Genomic DNA, 17267 nt, shown 5'->3' with positions numbered 1-17267 from the left:
AAGAGGAGCCTCTCCAGGTAGAGGTGACCCTGTCCCCGGGGTGACGGGGAGGAGGGGGAGGGGGGGGCGCAGGCCCGGTACCCCCGGCACGCCAGCTCAGACAGTTCCAGCAGGTCCCCCAGCTCCCTGTCTCCCAGTTCCCGCTCCCCCTCCTCCCCCAGCCGCTGGATGCAGGCCCGGATCACCCGGTCGCAGGTCACCCGCAGTTCCGGGGTCTCGGCCGGGCGCTCCAACACACGGCGGAGTGACTCCTGTGGAAGAGAGAGAGAGAGACGGGGGTCAGAGCTGACTGTATAAAATACACAGGGGGTGAGTGAGGAGACAATCGGGGGAGGGGGGGCGGTGTCAGAGTGAACGGTGAGGGAGTCAGGGCGAGTGTTCAATTTGGGACGGTCAGGGTGGCGGTGAGAGGGAGTCAGGATTAGGAGGGGAGGGTGTGAGAGGTCAGGGCTCAGGTCGAGAGGTCACGATGGAGGGTCAGGGTTCAGGATGACGGCTCGGGTCAGGGTGGGGGGTCAGGGTGGGGGGGGGGGAGGGGAGAGGTCGGAGGGGTGGGAGATCAGGGTGGGGAGGGGGTGCGAGATCGGGGGAAGGTGGGAGATCAGGGTGGGGAGCTGGGTGAGAGGTCAGGGTGGGGACGCGGGTGAGAGGTCAGGGTGGGGATGCGGGTGAGAGGTCAGGGTGGGGACGCAGGTGAGAGGTCAGGGTGGGGACGCAGGTGAGAGGTCAGGGTGGGGATGCAGGTGAGAGGTCAGGGTAGGGAGGGGGTGAGAGGTCAGGGTAGGGAGGGGGTGAGAGGTCAGGGTGGGAGGGGGTGAGAGGTCAGGGTGGGGTGAGAGGTCGGGGTGGGGACGCGGGTGAGAGGTCAGGGTGGGGTGAGAGGTCAGGGTGGGGGGAGGGTGAGAGGTCAGGGTGGGGTGAGAGGTCAGGGTGGGGAGGTGGGTCAGAGGTCAGGGTGTATTCCCCTCACTCACCTGGAGCTCTGCTCTCAGGGTGCGGATCTCCTGGGGGCTGTTGATTCTGTTCTGGATCTGGGCGGCTCTCATCATGGTGCTGGCCGGGTCAGGGAGAGAAATTAGATGTTAGTTATATCAATTAAACCGCGCTAAGAGTGAACATCTAACAGTACTACAGTAACTCCAGCCCCCTTTAGGGTCACTATTCCCACATTGGGGATTATATATCTGGATCACACTGACTCTATTCTCCGTTATGATCACTAGTCCCACATTGGGGATTATATATCTGGATCACACTGACTCGATCCCATGTTATGATCACTAGTCCCACATTGGGGATTATATATCTGGATCACACCGACTCTATCCCACGTTAGTGTCACTATTCCCACATTGGGGATTATATATCTGGATCACACTGACTCGATCCCATGTTATGATCACTAGTCCCACATTGGGGATTATATATCTGGATCACACTGACTCGATCCCATGTTATGATCACTATTCCCACATTGGGGATTATATATCTGGATCACACTGACTCTATCCCCCCACGTTAGGATCACTATTCCCACATTGGGGATTATATATCTGGATCACACTGACTCTATCCCCCCATGTTATGATCACTATTCCCACATTGGGGATTATATATCTGGATCACACCGACTCGATCCCATGTTATGATCACTAGTCCCACATTGGGGATTATATATCTGGATCACACCGACTCTATTCTCCGTTATGATCACTATTCCCACATTGGGGATTATATATCTGGATCACACCGACTCTATTCTCCGTTATGATCACTATTCCCACATTGGGGATTATATATCTGGATCACACTGACTCTATTCTCCGTTATGATCACTATTCCCACATTGGGGATTATATATCTGGATCACACCGACTCTATTCTCCGTTATGATCACTATTCCCACATTGGGGATTATATATCTGGATCACACTGACTCGATCCCATGTTATGATCACTAGTCCCACATTGGGGATTATATATCTGGATCACACTGACTCGATCCCATGTTATGATCACTATTCCCACATTGGGGATTATATATCTGGATCACACTGACTCTATCCCCCCACGTTAGGATCACTATTCCCACATTGGGGATTATATATCTGGATCACACTGACTCTATCCCATGTTATGATCACTATTCCCACATTGGGGATTATATATCTGGATCACACTGACTCTATCCCATGTTATGATCACTATTCCCACATTGGGGATTATATATCTGGATCACACTGACTCGATCCCATGTTATGATCACTAGTCCCACATTGGGGATTATATATCTGGATCACACTGACTCGATCCCATGTTATGATCACTATTCCCACATTGGGGATTATATATCTGGATCACACTGACTCTATCCCCCCACGTTAGGATCACTATTCCCACATTGGGGATTATATATCTGGATCACACTGACTCTATCCCATGTTATGATCACTATTCCCACATTGGGGATTATATATCTGGATCACACTGACTCTATCCCATGTTATGATCACTATTCCCACATTGGGGATTATATATCTGGATCACACTGACTCTATCCCCCCACGTTAGGATCACTATTCCCACATTGGGGATTATATATCTGGATCACACTGACTCTATCCCATGTTATGATCACTATTCCCACATTGGGGATTATATATCTGGATCACACTGACTCTATCCCATGTTATGATCACTATTCCCACATTGGGGATTATATATCTGGATCACACTGACTCTATTCTCCGTTATGATCACTATTCCCACATTGGGGATTATATATCTGGATCACACTGACTCGATCCCATGTTATGATCACTATTCCCACATTGGGGATTATATATCTGGATCACACTGACTCGATCCCATGTTATGATCACTATTCCCACATTGAGGATTATATATCTGGATCACACTGACTCGATCCCATGTTATGATCACTATTCCCACATTGGGGATTATATATCTGGATCACACTGACTCTATTCTCCGTTAGTGTCACTATTCCCACATTGGGGATTATATATCTGGATCACACTGACTCTATCCCCCCATGTTAGGGTCACTATTCCCACATTGGGGATTATATATCTGGATCACACTGACTCTATCCCCCCATGTTATGATCACTATTCCCACATTGGGGATTATATATCTGGATCACACTGACTCTATCCCATGTTATGATCACTATTCCCACATTGGGGATTATATATCTGGATCACACTGACTCTATCCCCCCACGTTAGGATCACTATTCCCACATTGGGGATTATATATCTGGATCACACTGACTCTATCCCCCCATGTTATGATCACTATTCCCACATTGGGGATTATATATCTGGATCACACTGACTCTATTCTCCGTTATGATCACTATTCCCACATTGGGGATTATATATCTGGATCACACTGACTCTATCCCCCCACGTTAGGATCACTATTCCCACATTGGGGATTATATATCTGGATCACACTGACTCTATCCCCCCATGTTATGATCACTATTCCCACATTGGGGATTATATATCTGGATCACACCGACTCTATTCTCCGTTATGATCACTATTCCCACATTGGGGATTATATATCTGGATCACACTGACTCGATCCCATGTTATGATCACTATTCCCACATTGGGGATTATATATCTGGATCACACTGACTCTATCCCCCCACGTTAGGATCACTATTCCCACATTGGGGATTATATATCTGGATCACACCCATGTTATGATCACTATTCCCACATTGGGGATTATATATCGGGATCACACCGACTCGATCCCATGTTATGATCACTCTTTCCTTTCCAACGATCGCCCCGGGTTTGAATCTGACCAATCAGCAGCCGGGGGGCAGCGGCGCAACCAATGAGGCGACGCCCTAGGATCTCCTCCACCAATGAGCAGCCAGGGGGTCGATCCAGCCAATCGGCGTCACCCCCTCGCTGGAGCGGGTGAACCAATCAGCGGCCCGGGGTACCGCCAACCAATCAGCACCGTCCCTGGGAGCGTCTGGACCAATCAGCGGCCCGGGGGTACCCGCCGACCAATCAGCACCGTCGCTGGGAGCATCTGGACCAATCAGCGGCCCGGGGTACCGCCAACCAATCAGCACCGTCCCTGGGAGCGTCTGGACCAATCAGCGGCCCGGGGGTACCCGCCGACCAATCAGCACCGTCCCTGGGAGCGTCTCCGTCAATCAGCGGCCCGGGGGTACCCGCCGACCAATCAGCACCGTCCCTGGGAGCGTCTCCGCCAATCAGCGGCCCGGGGGTACCCGCCCAACCAATCAGCACCGTCGCTGGGAGCGTCCCAACCAATCACCGTCCGGGGGTGGCGCTCCGGCCAATCAGCTTCGTTCGCTGAGGGAGCGGGCGAACCAATCAGCGGCGGGGGTGGCCGCTCCAGCCAATCAGCTTCGCCCCTCCCGGGCAGGGTTGCAGCCAATCAGCGGCGGTCAGTAAGGGGGGGGGGGGGGGGGGGGGGGCGCGCGCGCGAGCGCAGAGTGACCGTTACCGACGCCGGCGCCGCCATGACAGGTCCCACCTTGTCTCAGTCTGTCTCAGTGCGGGGGGGGGGGGGGCGCGATCCTCCTGCCCCCCGCGCGCTCTCAGTGGGTGTGAGGGGGGAAGTGGTCCCGATCCAGCGATGGCGGACACGGTCCCCGGTCTCCCTCTCCTGGGGCTCCGGCCTCTCGCTCTCTCTCAGCTCCGCCGCCGCCGCCGCCTCAAACGGCCGCCGCCGCTCTTCCCATTCGAATTGCGCGCCGCGCCCGCCTCCCGACCAATAGCGCCGCCCGCTGACGGAAGCCACGCCCCCCCCATCTCTCTCTGGCCACGCCCCCTCCCTCCCTCCCTCCCTCGAACAATCAACTGCCAGCCGCCTCCAGGCCACGCCCCCATCACACTAGCCACGCCCCCTCCCTCCACCGAACAATCAACCGCCTGGCCACGCCCCCATCACACTAGCCACGCCCCCTCCCTCCACCGAACAATCAACCGCCTGGCCACGCCCCCATCACACTAGCCACGCCCCCTCCCTCCACCGAACAATCAACCGCCAGCCCCCTGGTCACGCGCCCATCACAATAGCCACGCCCCCTCCCTCCACCGAACAATCAACCGCCTGGCCACGCCCCCATCACACTAGCCGCGCCCCCTCCCTCCACCGAACAATCAACCGCCAGCCGCCTCCAGGCCACGCCCCCATCACATTAGCCACGCCCCCTCACTCCACCGAACAATCAACCGCCAGCCGCCTCCAGGCCACGCCCCCATCACACTAGCCACGCCCCCTCCCTCCTCCAACAATCAACCGCCAGCCCCCTGGTCACGCGCCCATCACAATAGCCACGCCCCCTCCCTCCACCGAACAATCAACCGCCAGCCGCCTCCAGGCCACGCCCCCATCACACTAGCCACGCCCCCTCCCTCCTCCAACAATCAACCGCCAGCCCCCTTGGCCACGCCCTTCACCACACTAGCCACGCCCCCTCCCTCCTCCAACAATCAACCGCCAGCCCCCTTGGCCACGCCCTTCATCACACTAGCCACGCCCCCTCCCTCCACCGAACAATCAACCGCCAGCCGCCTCCAGGCCACGCCCCCATCACACTAGCCACGCCCCCTCCCTCCTCCAACAATCAACCGCCAGCCCCCTTGGCCACGCCCTTCACCACACTAGCCACGCCCCCTCCCTCCTCCAACAATCAACCGCCAGCCCCCTTGGCCACGCCCTTCACCACACTAGCCACGCCCCCTCCCTCCTCCAACAATCAACTGCCAGCCGCCTCCAGGCCACGCCCCCATCACAGTAGCCACGCCCCCTCCCTCCACCGAACAATCAACCGCCCCTGGCCACGCCCCCATCACACTAGCCGCGCCCCCTCCCTGCCCTGAACAATCAGCCGCCCCTGGCCACGCCCCCATCACTCTGGCCACGCCCCCTCCCCCTGGACCGCTGCCCCCCCACCCAGAAACGCCTGCAGCCTATCACCGCGTCCCCCTGGTAAACGCCTACAGCCAATCGACAACTACCTCAGCTCCCCGCCCACCCACCCGCCCGCCTCCAACCAATCAGCAGCGCGCCTCCCCCCCACTTCAGCCAGTGCTTGACCAATCAGCGGGTCAGGAGTGCTGGAGCCAATCGGCGCTCCCCCCCGGGGTTGAGGGCTCGGGCCAATCATTGCGGGCTAAGGGTTGGAAACAGCCAATCAGTGCGGTGTGGGGGGGGGGGAGGTAGGGGCGGAGCCAATCTCTTCTCCCCCCCGCCCCTCCCTCGTGGTTGGGCGGGAGTGAGGCGAGAACAATCACTGATCCCGACAACCCCCGCGCGGGCCTGAGCCGGAGGGAGCCAATCAGGGAGCGGTCCGCCCTGACCATTGCAGGCAGAGGGTGCTGGGAGATGTAGTGCAGCAGAGGGGGAGAGGATGCTGGGAGATGTAGTCCAGGGAAGGGGAGAGAATGCTGGGAGATGTAGTCCAGGGGGAGAGGAGAGGATGCTGGGAGATGTAGTGCTGGGGAAGGGGAGAGGATGCTGGGAGATGTAGTCCAGGGAAGGGGAGAGGATGCTGGGAGATGTAGTCCACAGGGAGAGGATGCTGGGAGATGTAGTCCAGGGAAGGGGAGAGAATGCTGGGAGATGTAGTCCCAGGGAAGGGGAGAGGATGCTGGGAGATGTAGTCCACAGGGAGAGGATGCTGGGAGATGTGGTCCACAGGGAGAGGATGCTGGGAGATGTGGTCCACAGGGAGAGGATGCTGGGAGATGTAGTCCCGGGGAAGGGGAGAGGATGATGGGAGATGTAGTCCAGAGGCCATCTGCCATCTTGGACAAGTTAACAGATCCAGGTTGTCCCTTGCTACAGGGGTAGCGCAGGGAAGGTTTACCAGGCTGATTCCAGGGATGGCGGGACTGTCATATGAGGAGAGACTAACTTGTGTGATTTCCAAGAAGAAATTAGATATAGCGTTTGGGGGCTATAGGGATTGAGGGATATTGAATCTGATACTCAGCCGTGCATTCATAATGAATGGCGGAGCAGGCTGGAAGGGCCGAATGGCCTCCTGGTGGGCATTGGTGAGGCCACACCTGGAGTACTGTGTGCAGTTTTGGTGTCCTTATCTGAGGAAGGATGTCCTTGCTATAGAGGGAGTGCAGCGAAGGTTTACCAGGCTGATTCCTGGGATGGCAGGTCTGTCATATGAGGAGAGACTAAATCGGTGAGGATTATATTCACTGGAGTTTAGAAGAGTGAGAGGGGGATCTCACAGCAACATATAAAATTCTAACAGGGTTAGACAGGGTAGATTCAGAAAGAATGTTCCCGATGGTGGGGGGAGTCCAGAACTAGGGGGGTCATAGTTTGAGGATAAGGGGTTAAACTCTTTTAGGACTGAGGTGAGAAATTTCTTTACCCAGAGGGTGGTGAATGTGTGGAATTCACCCCCACAGAAAGTAGTTGAGGCCAAAACGTTGTGTGATTTCCCAGAAGAAATTAGATATAGCTCTTGGGGCTAAAGGGATTGAGGGATATGGGAGGGAAAAGGGGGGGGATCAGGATATTGAATTTAATACTCAGCCGTGAATTCATAATGAATGGTGGAGCAGGCTAGAAGGGCTGAATGGCCTCCACACAGACAGTGACCCAAGCCGGGAATCGAACCCGGGTCCCTGGCACTTTGAGGCAGCAGCGCTAACCACTGTGCCAGTGTACTGATATCACAGCTGAAGCACCTCTGCATCCTCCTCACAGCTCACCCTCCCACCCAACTGTGTAAAAAAAAATTTTAGTGTCACAGGTTAGCGCTTACATTAACACCGCAATGGAGTTACTGTTAAAATCCCCCTCGTCGCCACACTCCTGTTCGGGTTACACTGAGGGAGAATTTAGCATGGCCCAATGCACCCTAACCCAGCCCCGTCTTTCAGACTGTGGGAGGAAACCGGAGCACCCGGAGGAAACCCTCGCAGAGACGGGGGGAGAACGTGCAGACTCCGCACAGACAGTGACCCGAGCCCCGGGGAATCGAACCCGGGTCCCTGGCACTGTGAGGCAGCAGTGCTAACCACTGTGCCACCGTGCCGCCCTGCTTCTAGTTTCTATGTTTCCATTATGCAGTAAAACTATGACTGATGCACAAGGACTCCAAGGTCTCGCTGAGTATCCCCCCTCTCTCGATTCACACCCATTCCAGTAAGAATCTGTCTTCCTGTTATTGCTGCCAAAGTGGATAATCTAACATTCGTCCAGGGTCAATGATTACGGGGGAGAGAGTCATAGAGGTTTACAGCATGGAAACAGGCCCTTCGGCCCAACTCGTCCATGCCACCCTTTTTTTTAAACCCCTAAGCTAGTCCCAGTTGCCCGCGTTTGGCCCATATCCCTCTATACCCATCGTACCCATGTAACTGTCTAAACGCTTTTTAAAAGATAAAATTGTACCCGCCTCTACTACTGCCTCTGGCAACTCGTTCCAGACACTCACCACCCTCTGTGTGAAAAAATTGCCCCCTCTGGACCCTTTTGTATCTCTCCCCTCTCACCTTAAACCTATGCCCTCTAGTTTTAGACTCCCCTACCTTTGGGGAAAAGATATTGACTATCGAGCTGATCTGTGCCCCTCATTATTTTATAGACCTCTATAAGATCACCCCTCAACCTCCTACGCTCCAGAGAAAACAGTCCCAGTCTATCCAGCCTCTCCTTATAACTCAAACCATCAAGTCCCGGGAGCATCCTAGTAAATCTTTTCTGCACTCTTTCCAGTTTAATAATCTCCTTTCTATAATAGGGTGACCAGAATTGCACACAGTATTCCAAGTGTGGCCTTACCAATGTCTTGTACAACTTCAACAAGACGTCCCAACTTCTGTATTCAATGTTCTGACCAATGAAACCAAGCGTGCCAAATGCCTTCTTCACCACTCTGTCCACCTGTGACTCCACTTTCAAGGAGCAATGAACATGTATGCCTAGATCTCTTTGTTCTGTAACTCTCCCCAACGCCCTACCATTAACTGAGTAAGTCCTGCCCTGGTTCAATCTACCAAAATGCATCACCTCGCATTTGTCTAAATTAAACTCCATCTGCCATCTTAGAGAAATCTTAGAAACCCTACAGCACAGAGAGAGGCCATTCGGCCCATCGAGTCTGCACCGACCACAATCCCACCCAGGCCCTATCCCCATATCCCTACATATTTACCCATTAATCCCTCTAACCTACACATCCCAGGACACTAAGGGCAATTTTAGCATGGCCAATCAACCTAACCCGCACATCTTTGGACTGTGGGAGGAAATCGGAGCACCCGGAGGAAACCCACGCAGACACGAGGAGAATGTGCAAACTCCACACAGACAGTGACCCGAGCCGGGAATCGAACCCAGGTCCCTGGAGCTGTGAAGCTGCAGTGCTAACCACTGTGCTACCGTGCCGCCCCATTCGTCAGACCACTGGCCCAATTGATCAAGATCCCGTTGCAATTGGAGATAACCTTCTTCACTGTCCACTGTGCCATTGGCTCAGTCATAGAAGACAGAGGGTGGCAGTGGAAGGGTGCGTTACTGAATGGAGGGCTGTGACAAGTGGTGTTCCTCAGGGATCAGTGCTGGGACCTTTGCTGTTTGTAATATATATAAATGATTTGGAGGAAAATGTAACTGGTTTGATTTGTAAGTTTGCGGATGACACAAAGGTTGGTGGATTTGCGGATAGCGATGAGGATCATCAGAGGATACAGCAGGATATAGACTGGTTGGAGACTTGGGCGGAGAGATGGCAGATGGAGTTTAATCCGGACAAATGTGAGGTCATGCATTTTGGAAGGTCTAATTCAGATAGGAAATATACAGTAAATGGCAGAACCCTTAAGAGTATTGATAGGCAGAGGGATCTGGGTGTACAGGTACACAGGTCACTGAAAGTGGCAACGCAGGTGGAGAAGGTAGTCAAGAAGGCAGACGGCATGCTTGCCTTCATCGGCCAGGGTATTGAGTTTAAAAATTGGGCAAGTCATGTTGCAGCTTTATAGAACCTTAGTTAGGGCCGCACTTGGAATATAGTGTTCAATTCTGGTCGCCACACTACCAGAAGGATGTTGAGGCTTTGGAGAGGGTTACAGAAAAGATTTACCAGGATGTTGCCCTGGTCTGGAGGGCATTAGCTATGAGGAGAGGTTGGAGAAACTTGGTTTGTTCTCACTGGAAAGACAGAGGTTGAGGGGGAGACCTGATAGAAGTCTACAAGATTATGAGGGGCATGGACAGAGTGGATAGTCAGAAGCTTTTTCCCCCCCCCCAGGGTGGAAGAGTCGATTACTAGGGGGGGCACAGGTTTAAGGTGCGAGGGGGCAAGGTTTAAAGGAGATGTACGAGGCAAGTTTTTTTACACAGAGGGTGGTGGGTGCCTGGAACTCGCTGCCGGGGGAGGGAGTGGAAGCGGATACGGTCGTGAGTTTTAAGGGGCGTCTGGACAAATACACGAATAGGATGGGAATAGAGGGATACAGTCCCCGGAAGGGTAGGGGGTTTGAGTTCAGTCGGGGGCAGCATGGTCAGTGCAGGAGGGGCGAAGGGCCTGTCCCTGTGCTGGAATGTTCTTTGTTCTTAGTTCAATCTTGGTGTCATCTGCAAACTTACTAACCATGCCTCCTGAATCGGGCGTGAGAATCATCCTGGAAGATCAGTCGTAATCTCATTGGATGGCTTTGAGGTGGAAGACGCACTCTCACTCCCTTTGTCGCTTCTACCCGTTCACAGGTCCACCACCACGGCGACGACAGGGGTGGGGGGGACGCAATGGCTCCCACCCAGACGGGGAGACAGAGGGCCCATCGCAGGACCCTGGGGGAACAAGGCCTGGAGCATCAAGGGGGGGGGGGCGGGGGGCAGCGGTGGGACTAGCGGACAAGGTCCCCCGCTATGTCCGAGCCTCATCCTGACACACGGTCAGCCAGAGAGGAGCGAAAGGTAAGGCTAGATCTTCCTCTAGTGGTGGGATGTGGATGCTTACAACTGGTTTGATGTATAATTGTCACTGTCATTATCCTGTGGGAGGCGGAGGGGGGGGGGGGGGTGGTGGCCGGTTACCATTGACCAGAAACTCAACTGGACTTGTAGAGAATATCAACGATTTGGAGGAAAATGTCACTGGTCCGATTAGTAAGTTCAGTGAGAAGTCCCACAACACCAGGTTAAAGTCCAACAGGTTTATTTGGTAGCACAAGACACACAAGCTTTCGGAGCGCTGCTCCTTCGTCAGGTGGAGTGGGAGTTGCGTTCACAAACAGGGTGGTGGGCGAGTGGAATCGGCTGCCGTCAGTGGTGGTGGAGGCAAACTCAATCGGGTCTTTTAAGAGACTCCTGGGTGAGTACATGGGACTTAATAGGATGGAGGGTTATAGGTAGGTCTAGAAGGTAGGGATGTGTTCGGCACAACTTGTGGGGCCGAAGGGCCTGTTTTGTGCTGTAGTTTTTCTATGTTTCTATATATCGACTCATCGATCTACAGTTCCGACGCGCCGCAGCGAAAAACCACACCGACCTCCTCAGAAGACAAACACGGGGACACGGTGGACAGAGCACCCTTTGTCGTCCAGTACTTCCCCGGAGCGGAGAACATAGAACATAGAAAAACTACAGCACAAACAGGCCCTTCGGCCCACAAGTTGTGCCGAACACATCCCTACCTTCTAGGCCTACCTATAACCCTCCATCCTATTAAGCTCCATGTACTCATCCAGGAGTCTCTTAAAAGTCCCTATTGAGTTTGCCTCCACCACCCCTGACGGCAGCCGATTCCACTCGCCCACCACCCTCTGTGTGAAAAACTTAGCCCTAACATCTCCCCTGTACCTACACCCCAGCACCTTAAACCTGTGTCCTCTCGTAGCAGACATTTCCACCCTGGGGAAAAGCCTCTGAGAGTCCACCCGATCTATGCCTCTCAACATCTTATACACCTCTATTAGGTCTCCTCTCATCCTACGTCTCTCCAAGGAGAAAAGACCGAGCTCCCTCAGCCTATCCTCATAAGGCATGCCACTCAATCCAGGCAACATCCTTGTAAATCTCCTCTGCACCCTTTCAACCTTTGCCACATCCTTCCTATAGTGAGGCGACCAGAACTGAGCACAGTACTCCAAGTGGGGTCTGACGAGGGTCTTATATAGCTACGGCATCTCCTCCGGAGCCTTCAACATGTCTTCGATGAAGACGAACATCTCGCCAAGGCCATCCCCACACCCCCACTTCTTGCCTTCAAACAACCGCACAACCTCAAACAGACCATTGTCCGCAGCAAACTACCCAGCCTTCAGGAGAACAGTGACCACGACACCACACAACCCTGCCACAGCAACCTCTGCAAGACGTGCCGGATCATCGGCACCGATGCCATCATCTCACGTGAGAACACCATCCACCAGGTACACGGTACATACACTTGCAACTCGGCCAACGTTGTCTACCTGATACGCTGCAGGAAAGGATGTCCCGAGGCATGGTACATTGGGGAAACTATGCAGACGCTGCGACAACAGATGAATGAACACCGCTCGACAATCACCAGGCAAGAGTGTTCTCTTCCTGTTGGGGAGCACTTCAGCGGTCACGGGGCATTCGGCCTCTGATCTCCGGATAAGCGTTCCCCAAGGCGGCCTTCACCACACACGACAGCGCAGAGTCGCTGAGCAGAAACTGATAGCCAAGTTCCGCACACATGAGGACGGCCTCAACCGGGATCTTGGGGTTCATGTCACACTATCTGTAACCCCCACGACTTGCCTGGGCTTGCAAAATCTCACTAACTGTCCTGTCTGGAGACAATACACATCTCTTTGACCTGTGCTTCACCCTCTCTCCACTCACATTGTCTGTACCTTTAAGACTTGATTACCTGTAAAGACTCGCATTCCAACCATTATTTTGTAAATTGAGTTTGTGTCTCTGTATGCCCTGTTTGTGAACACAACTCCCACCCACCTGACAAAGGGGCAGCGCTCCGAAAGCTTGTGTGGCTTTTGCTACCAAATAAACCTGTTGGACTTTAACCTGGTGTTGTGAGACTTCTCACTGTGTTTACCCGAGTCCAACGCCGGAATCTCCACATCCTGATTATTAAGTTTGCGGACGACACAAAAATTGGTGGGAGTTGCGGATAGTGAAGATCGTCAGAGGATACAGCAGGATATAGACTGGTTGGAGACTTGGGCGGAGAGATGGCAGATGGAGTTTAATCTGGACAAATGTGAGGTCATGCATTTTGGAAGGTCTAATACAGATAGGAAATATACAGTAAATGGCAGAACCCTTAAGAGTATTGATAGGCAGAGGGATCTGGGTGTACAGGTACACAGGTCACTGAAAGTCGCAACGCAGGTGGAGAAGGTAGTCAAGAAGGCATACGGCATGCTTGCCTTCATCGGCCGGGGCATTGAGTTTAAAAATTGGCAAGTCATGTTGCAGCTTCATAGAACCTTAGTTAGGCCGCACTTGGAATATAGTGTTCAATTCTGGTCGCCACACTACCAGAAGGATGTGGAGGCTTTGGAGAGAGTACAGAAAAGATTTACCAGGATGTTGCCTGGTCTGGAGGGCATTAGCTATGAGGAGAGGTTGGAGAAACTTGGTTTGTTCTCACTGGAGTGACGGAGGTTGAGGGGGAGACCTGATAGAAGTCTACAAGATTATGAGAGGCATGGACAGAGTGGATAGTCAGAAGCTTTTTCCCCCCCCCAGGGTGGAAGAGTCGATTACTAGGGGGGGGGGCACAGGTTTAAGGTGCGAGGGGCAAGGTTTAAAGGAGATGTACGAGGCAAGTTTTTTTACACAGAGGGTGGTGGGTGCCTGGAACTCGCTGCCGGGGGGAGGTAGTGGAAGCGGATACGATAGCGACATATAAGGGGCAACTAGACGAATACATGAATAGGATGGGAATAGAGGGATACGGACTTCGTAAGTGTGGATTGTTTTAGTTCAGACGGGCGCTGGATGGTCAGTGCAGGCTTGGAGGGCCGAAGAGCCTGTTACTGAGCTGCACTGTCCTCTGTTCTTTGACTCACTACATAAACACAGTGGCTACAAGTGCAGGTCAGAGGCTGGGAATCCTGTGGGGAGTAACTCACCTCCTCACTCCCTCCCCCCCCCTCCCACCCAAAGCCTGTCCACCATCGACAAGGACACAAGTCAGGAGTGCGATGGAATACTCCCCACTCGCCTGGATGGGGGCAGCTCCAACAACACTCGAGAAGCTCAACACCATCCAGGACAAAGCAGCCCCCTTGATTACCATCACATCCACAAACATCCACTCCCTCCACCACCCACGCTCAGTAGCAGCGGTGTGTACCATCTACAAGATACACTGCAGCAACTCACCAAAGATCCTTAGACACCGCCTTCCAAACCCACCACCACTCCCATCTAGAAGAACCAGGGACAGCAGATACAGGGGGAACACCACCACCTGCAAGCTCCCCTCCAAGACACTCACCGTCCCGACTTGGAAATATTTCGGCCGTCCCTTCACAGTGGCTGGGAGGGAGGGGGGGATCCCTCATTACCTCAGGCGGTAAAGAAGGCAAATGGCATGTTGGCCTTCATTGCGAGAGGTTTCGAGTACAGGAGCAGGGAGGTGTTGCTGCAATTACACAGGGCCTTGGTGAGGCCACACCTGGAGTATTGTGTGCAGTTTGGGTCTCCTTTTCTGAGGAAGGATGTTCTTGCTCTCGAGGGAGTGCAGCGAAGGTTTACCAGGCTGATTCCCGGTGGGACTGATGTATGAGGAGAGATTGACGAGGTTAGGATTGTTTTCACTGGAGTTCAGACGAACGAGGGGGGGGATCTCATAGAGACTTATAAAATTCTAACAGGACTGGACAGGGTAGATGCAGGGAGGATGTTCCCGATGGTGGGGGGAGTCCAGAACCAGAGGGGGGTCACAGTCTGAGGATTGGGGGGTAGACCATTTAGGACGGAGGTGGGGAGATATTTCCTCACCCGCTGAGCCTGTGGAATTCATTCCCACAGGAAGTAGTTGATGCCAAAACATTGACTGTATTCCAGAGGCGGCTGGATAGAGCACTTGGGGGGCGAACGGGGATCAAAGGTTATGGGGGGAAAGCAGGATTAGGCTGTTGGGTTGGATGATCAGCTGTGACGGTGATGGATGGGGGAGCAGGCTCGAAGGGCCGAATGGCCTCCTCCCCCTCCTATCCTCCATGTTTCTATGTATCCCTGTGTTGATCAGTGTCTATCCAGCAGAGGGAGTGACCACACCAGCTCATCACTGGCTTCCTTCAAATAAACCCAATCGCTGAAAACAGCCCAGGGTTACACACCCAGAAAGTTCAAAGGAGACATGACGGGGAAATCCTGGAACTCCCTCCCTAACTGCGCCGTGGGTGTACCTACACCACACACACACACACGGGGACTGACTGATGTCCAATCACAACCCTGGGACTCCCTCCCTAACAGCGCCGCGGGTGTACCTACACCACACACACACAGGGACTGACTGATGTCCAATCACAATCCTGGAACTCCCTCCCTAACAGCACTGTGGGTGTACCTACACTACACACACACGGAGAGAAGGAGGGTAGAGAGAAGAGAGGGAGAGAAGGGGGGGGGGGAGGGAGGGAGGGGGGAGGGAGAGAGAGAGAGAGACAGGGTGGGGGAGAGAGAGAGGGTGGGGGGAGAGAGAGAGAGTGGGGGGGGAGAGAGAGAGAGAGGGTGGGGGGAGAGAGAGAGAGAGAGGGTGGGGGGAGAGAGAGAGAGAGGGTGGGGGAGAGAGAGAGAGAGAGAGGGGGAGAAAGGGAGGGGAGGGAGAGAGAGAGAGAGAGGGTGGGGAGAGAGAGAGAGGGGGGGAGAGAGAGAGAGAGAGAGGGGGGGAGAGAGAGAGGGGCGAGAGAGAGAGAGGGGGGAGAGAGAGAGAGAGAGGGTGGGGGGAGAGGGAGGGGAGGGAGAGAGAGAGGGTGTGGGGAGAGAGAGAGAGAGAGAGGGTGGGGAGAGAGAGAGAGAGAGGGTGGGGGGAGAGAGAGAGAGAGGGTGGGGGGAGAGAGAGAGAGAGGGTGGGGGGAGAGAGAGAGAGGGGGAGAGAGAGAGAGAGGGTGGGGGTAGAGAGAGAGAGGAGAGGGGGAGAGAGAGAGAGAGAGGGGGGGGAGAGGGAGGGAGGGGGAGGGAGAGAGAGAGGGTGGGGGTAGAGAGAGAGAGAGAGGGGGGGAGAGAGAGAGAGAGAGGGGGGGGAGAGAGGGAGGGGGAGAGAGAGAGAGGGTGGGGGGAGAGGGGGAGGGAGAGAGAGAGAGGGTGGGGAGAGAGAGAGGGAGAGAGAGAAGGGGAAGAGAGAGAGAGGGCTCTCGCTGGTGGGGGGGGCTCTCGCTGTGGGGGGAGGGGAGGGGGTTCTTGCTGTGGGGGGAGGGGTGGGGGGGCTCTTGCTGGGGGGGAGGGGTGGGGGGGCTCTCGCTGTGGGGGGAGGGGCTTTCGCTGTGGGGGGGGAGGGGGCTCTCGCTGGGGGGGAGGGGAGGAGGGGGCTCTCGCTGGGGGGGAGGGGAGGAGGGGGCTCTCGCTGGGGGGGAGGGGAGGAGGGGGCTCTCGTTGGGGGGGAGGGGAGGAGGGGGCTCTCGCTGGGGGGGAGGGGAGGAGGGGGCTCTCGCTGGGGGGGAGGGGAGGAGGGGGCTCTCTCTGGTGGGGAGGAGAGGAGGGGGCTCTCGCTGGGGGGGAGAGGTGGGGGGCTCTCGCTGGGGGGGAGGGGTTGGGGGGCTCTCGCTGGGGGGGGAGGGGTGGGGGGGCTCTTGCTGGGGGGGAGGGGTGGGGGGGCTCTCGCTGTGGGGGGAGGGGAGGGGGCTCTCGCTGGGGGGGAGGGGAGGAGGGGGCTCTCACTGGGGGAGGGGGCTCTCGCTGGGGGGGGCTCTCGCTGGGGGGGGGGCTCTCGCTGGGGGAGGGGGCTCTCGCTGGGGGGGGAGGGGGCTCTCACTGGGGGAGGGGGCTCTCGCTGGTGGGGGGAGGGGGCTCTCGCTGGGGGGGAGGGGGGAGGGGGCTCTCGCTGGGGGGGGAGGGGGCTCTCGCTGGGGGGGAGGGGGCTCTCACTGGGAGAGGGGGCTCTCGCTGGTGGGGGAGGGGGCTCTCGCTGGGGGAGGGGGCTCTCGCTGGGGAGGGGGCTCTCGCTGGGGGGAGGGGGCTCTCGCTGGGGGGGGAGGGGGGGAAGAGGAGAGGAGGGGGCTCTCGCTGGGGGAGAGGGGCTCTCGCTGTGG

At 55.4% G+C, this 17267-nt stretch overlaps 1 protein-coding gene across 1 annotated transcript; it reads right to left on the bottom strand.

The window, feature by feature from the left end:
- Positions 1-9: 9 nt before the first annotated feature.
- Positions 10-4714, bottom strand: LOC144491131 (uncharacterized; the record flags this gene model as incomplete). The annotated part of the gene is made up of 3 exons (XM_078208809.1): positions 4558-4714; positions 975-1053; positions 10-251 (listed from the first exon to the last, which is right to left on the bottom strand). Coding segments are annotated over exons 2-3 (317 nt in total), but the record flags the coding sequence as incomplete, so codon positions are not given.
- Between the last annotated feature and the right edge of the window lie 12553 nt (positions 4715-17267).

The sequence above is a fragment of the Mustelus asterias genome, unplaced genomic scaffold, assembly GCF_964213995.1.
Source record: "Mustelus asterias unplaced genomic scaffold, sMusAst1.hap1.1 HAP1_SCAFFOLD_4520, whole genome shotgun sequence".
Taxonomy (NCBI): domain Eukaryota; kingdom Metazoa; phylum Chordata; class Chondrichthyes; order Carcharhiniformes; family Triakidae; genus Mustelus; species Mustelus asterias.
The sequence above is the reverse complement of the archived record's forward strand: the minus strand, read 5'-3'. Positions and strand labels throughout refer to the sequence as shown.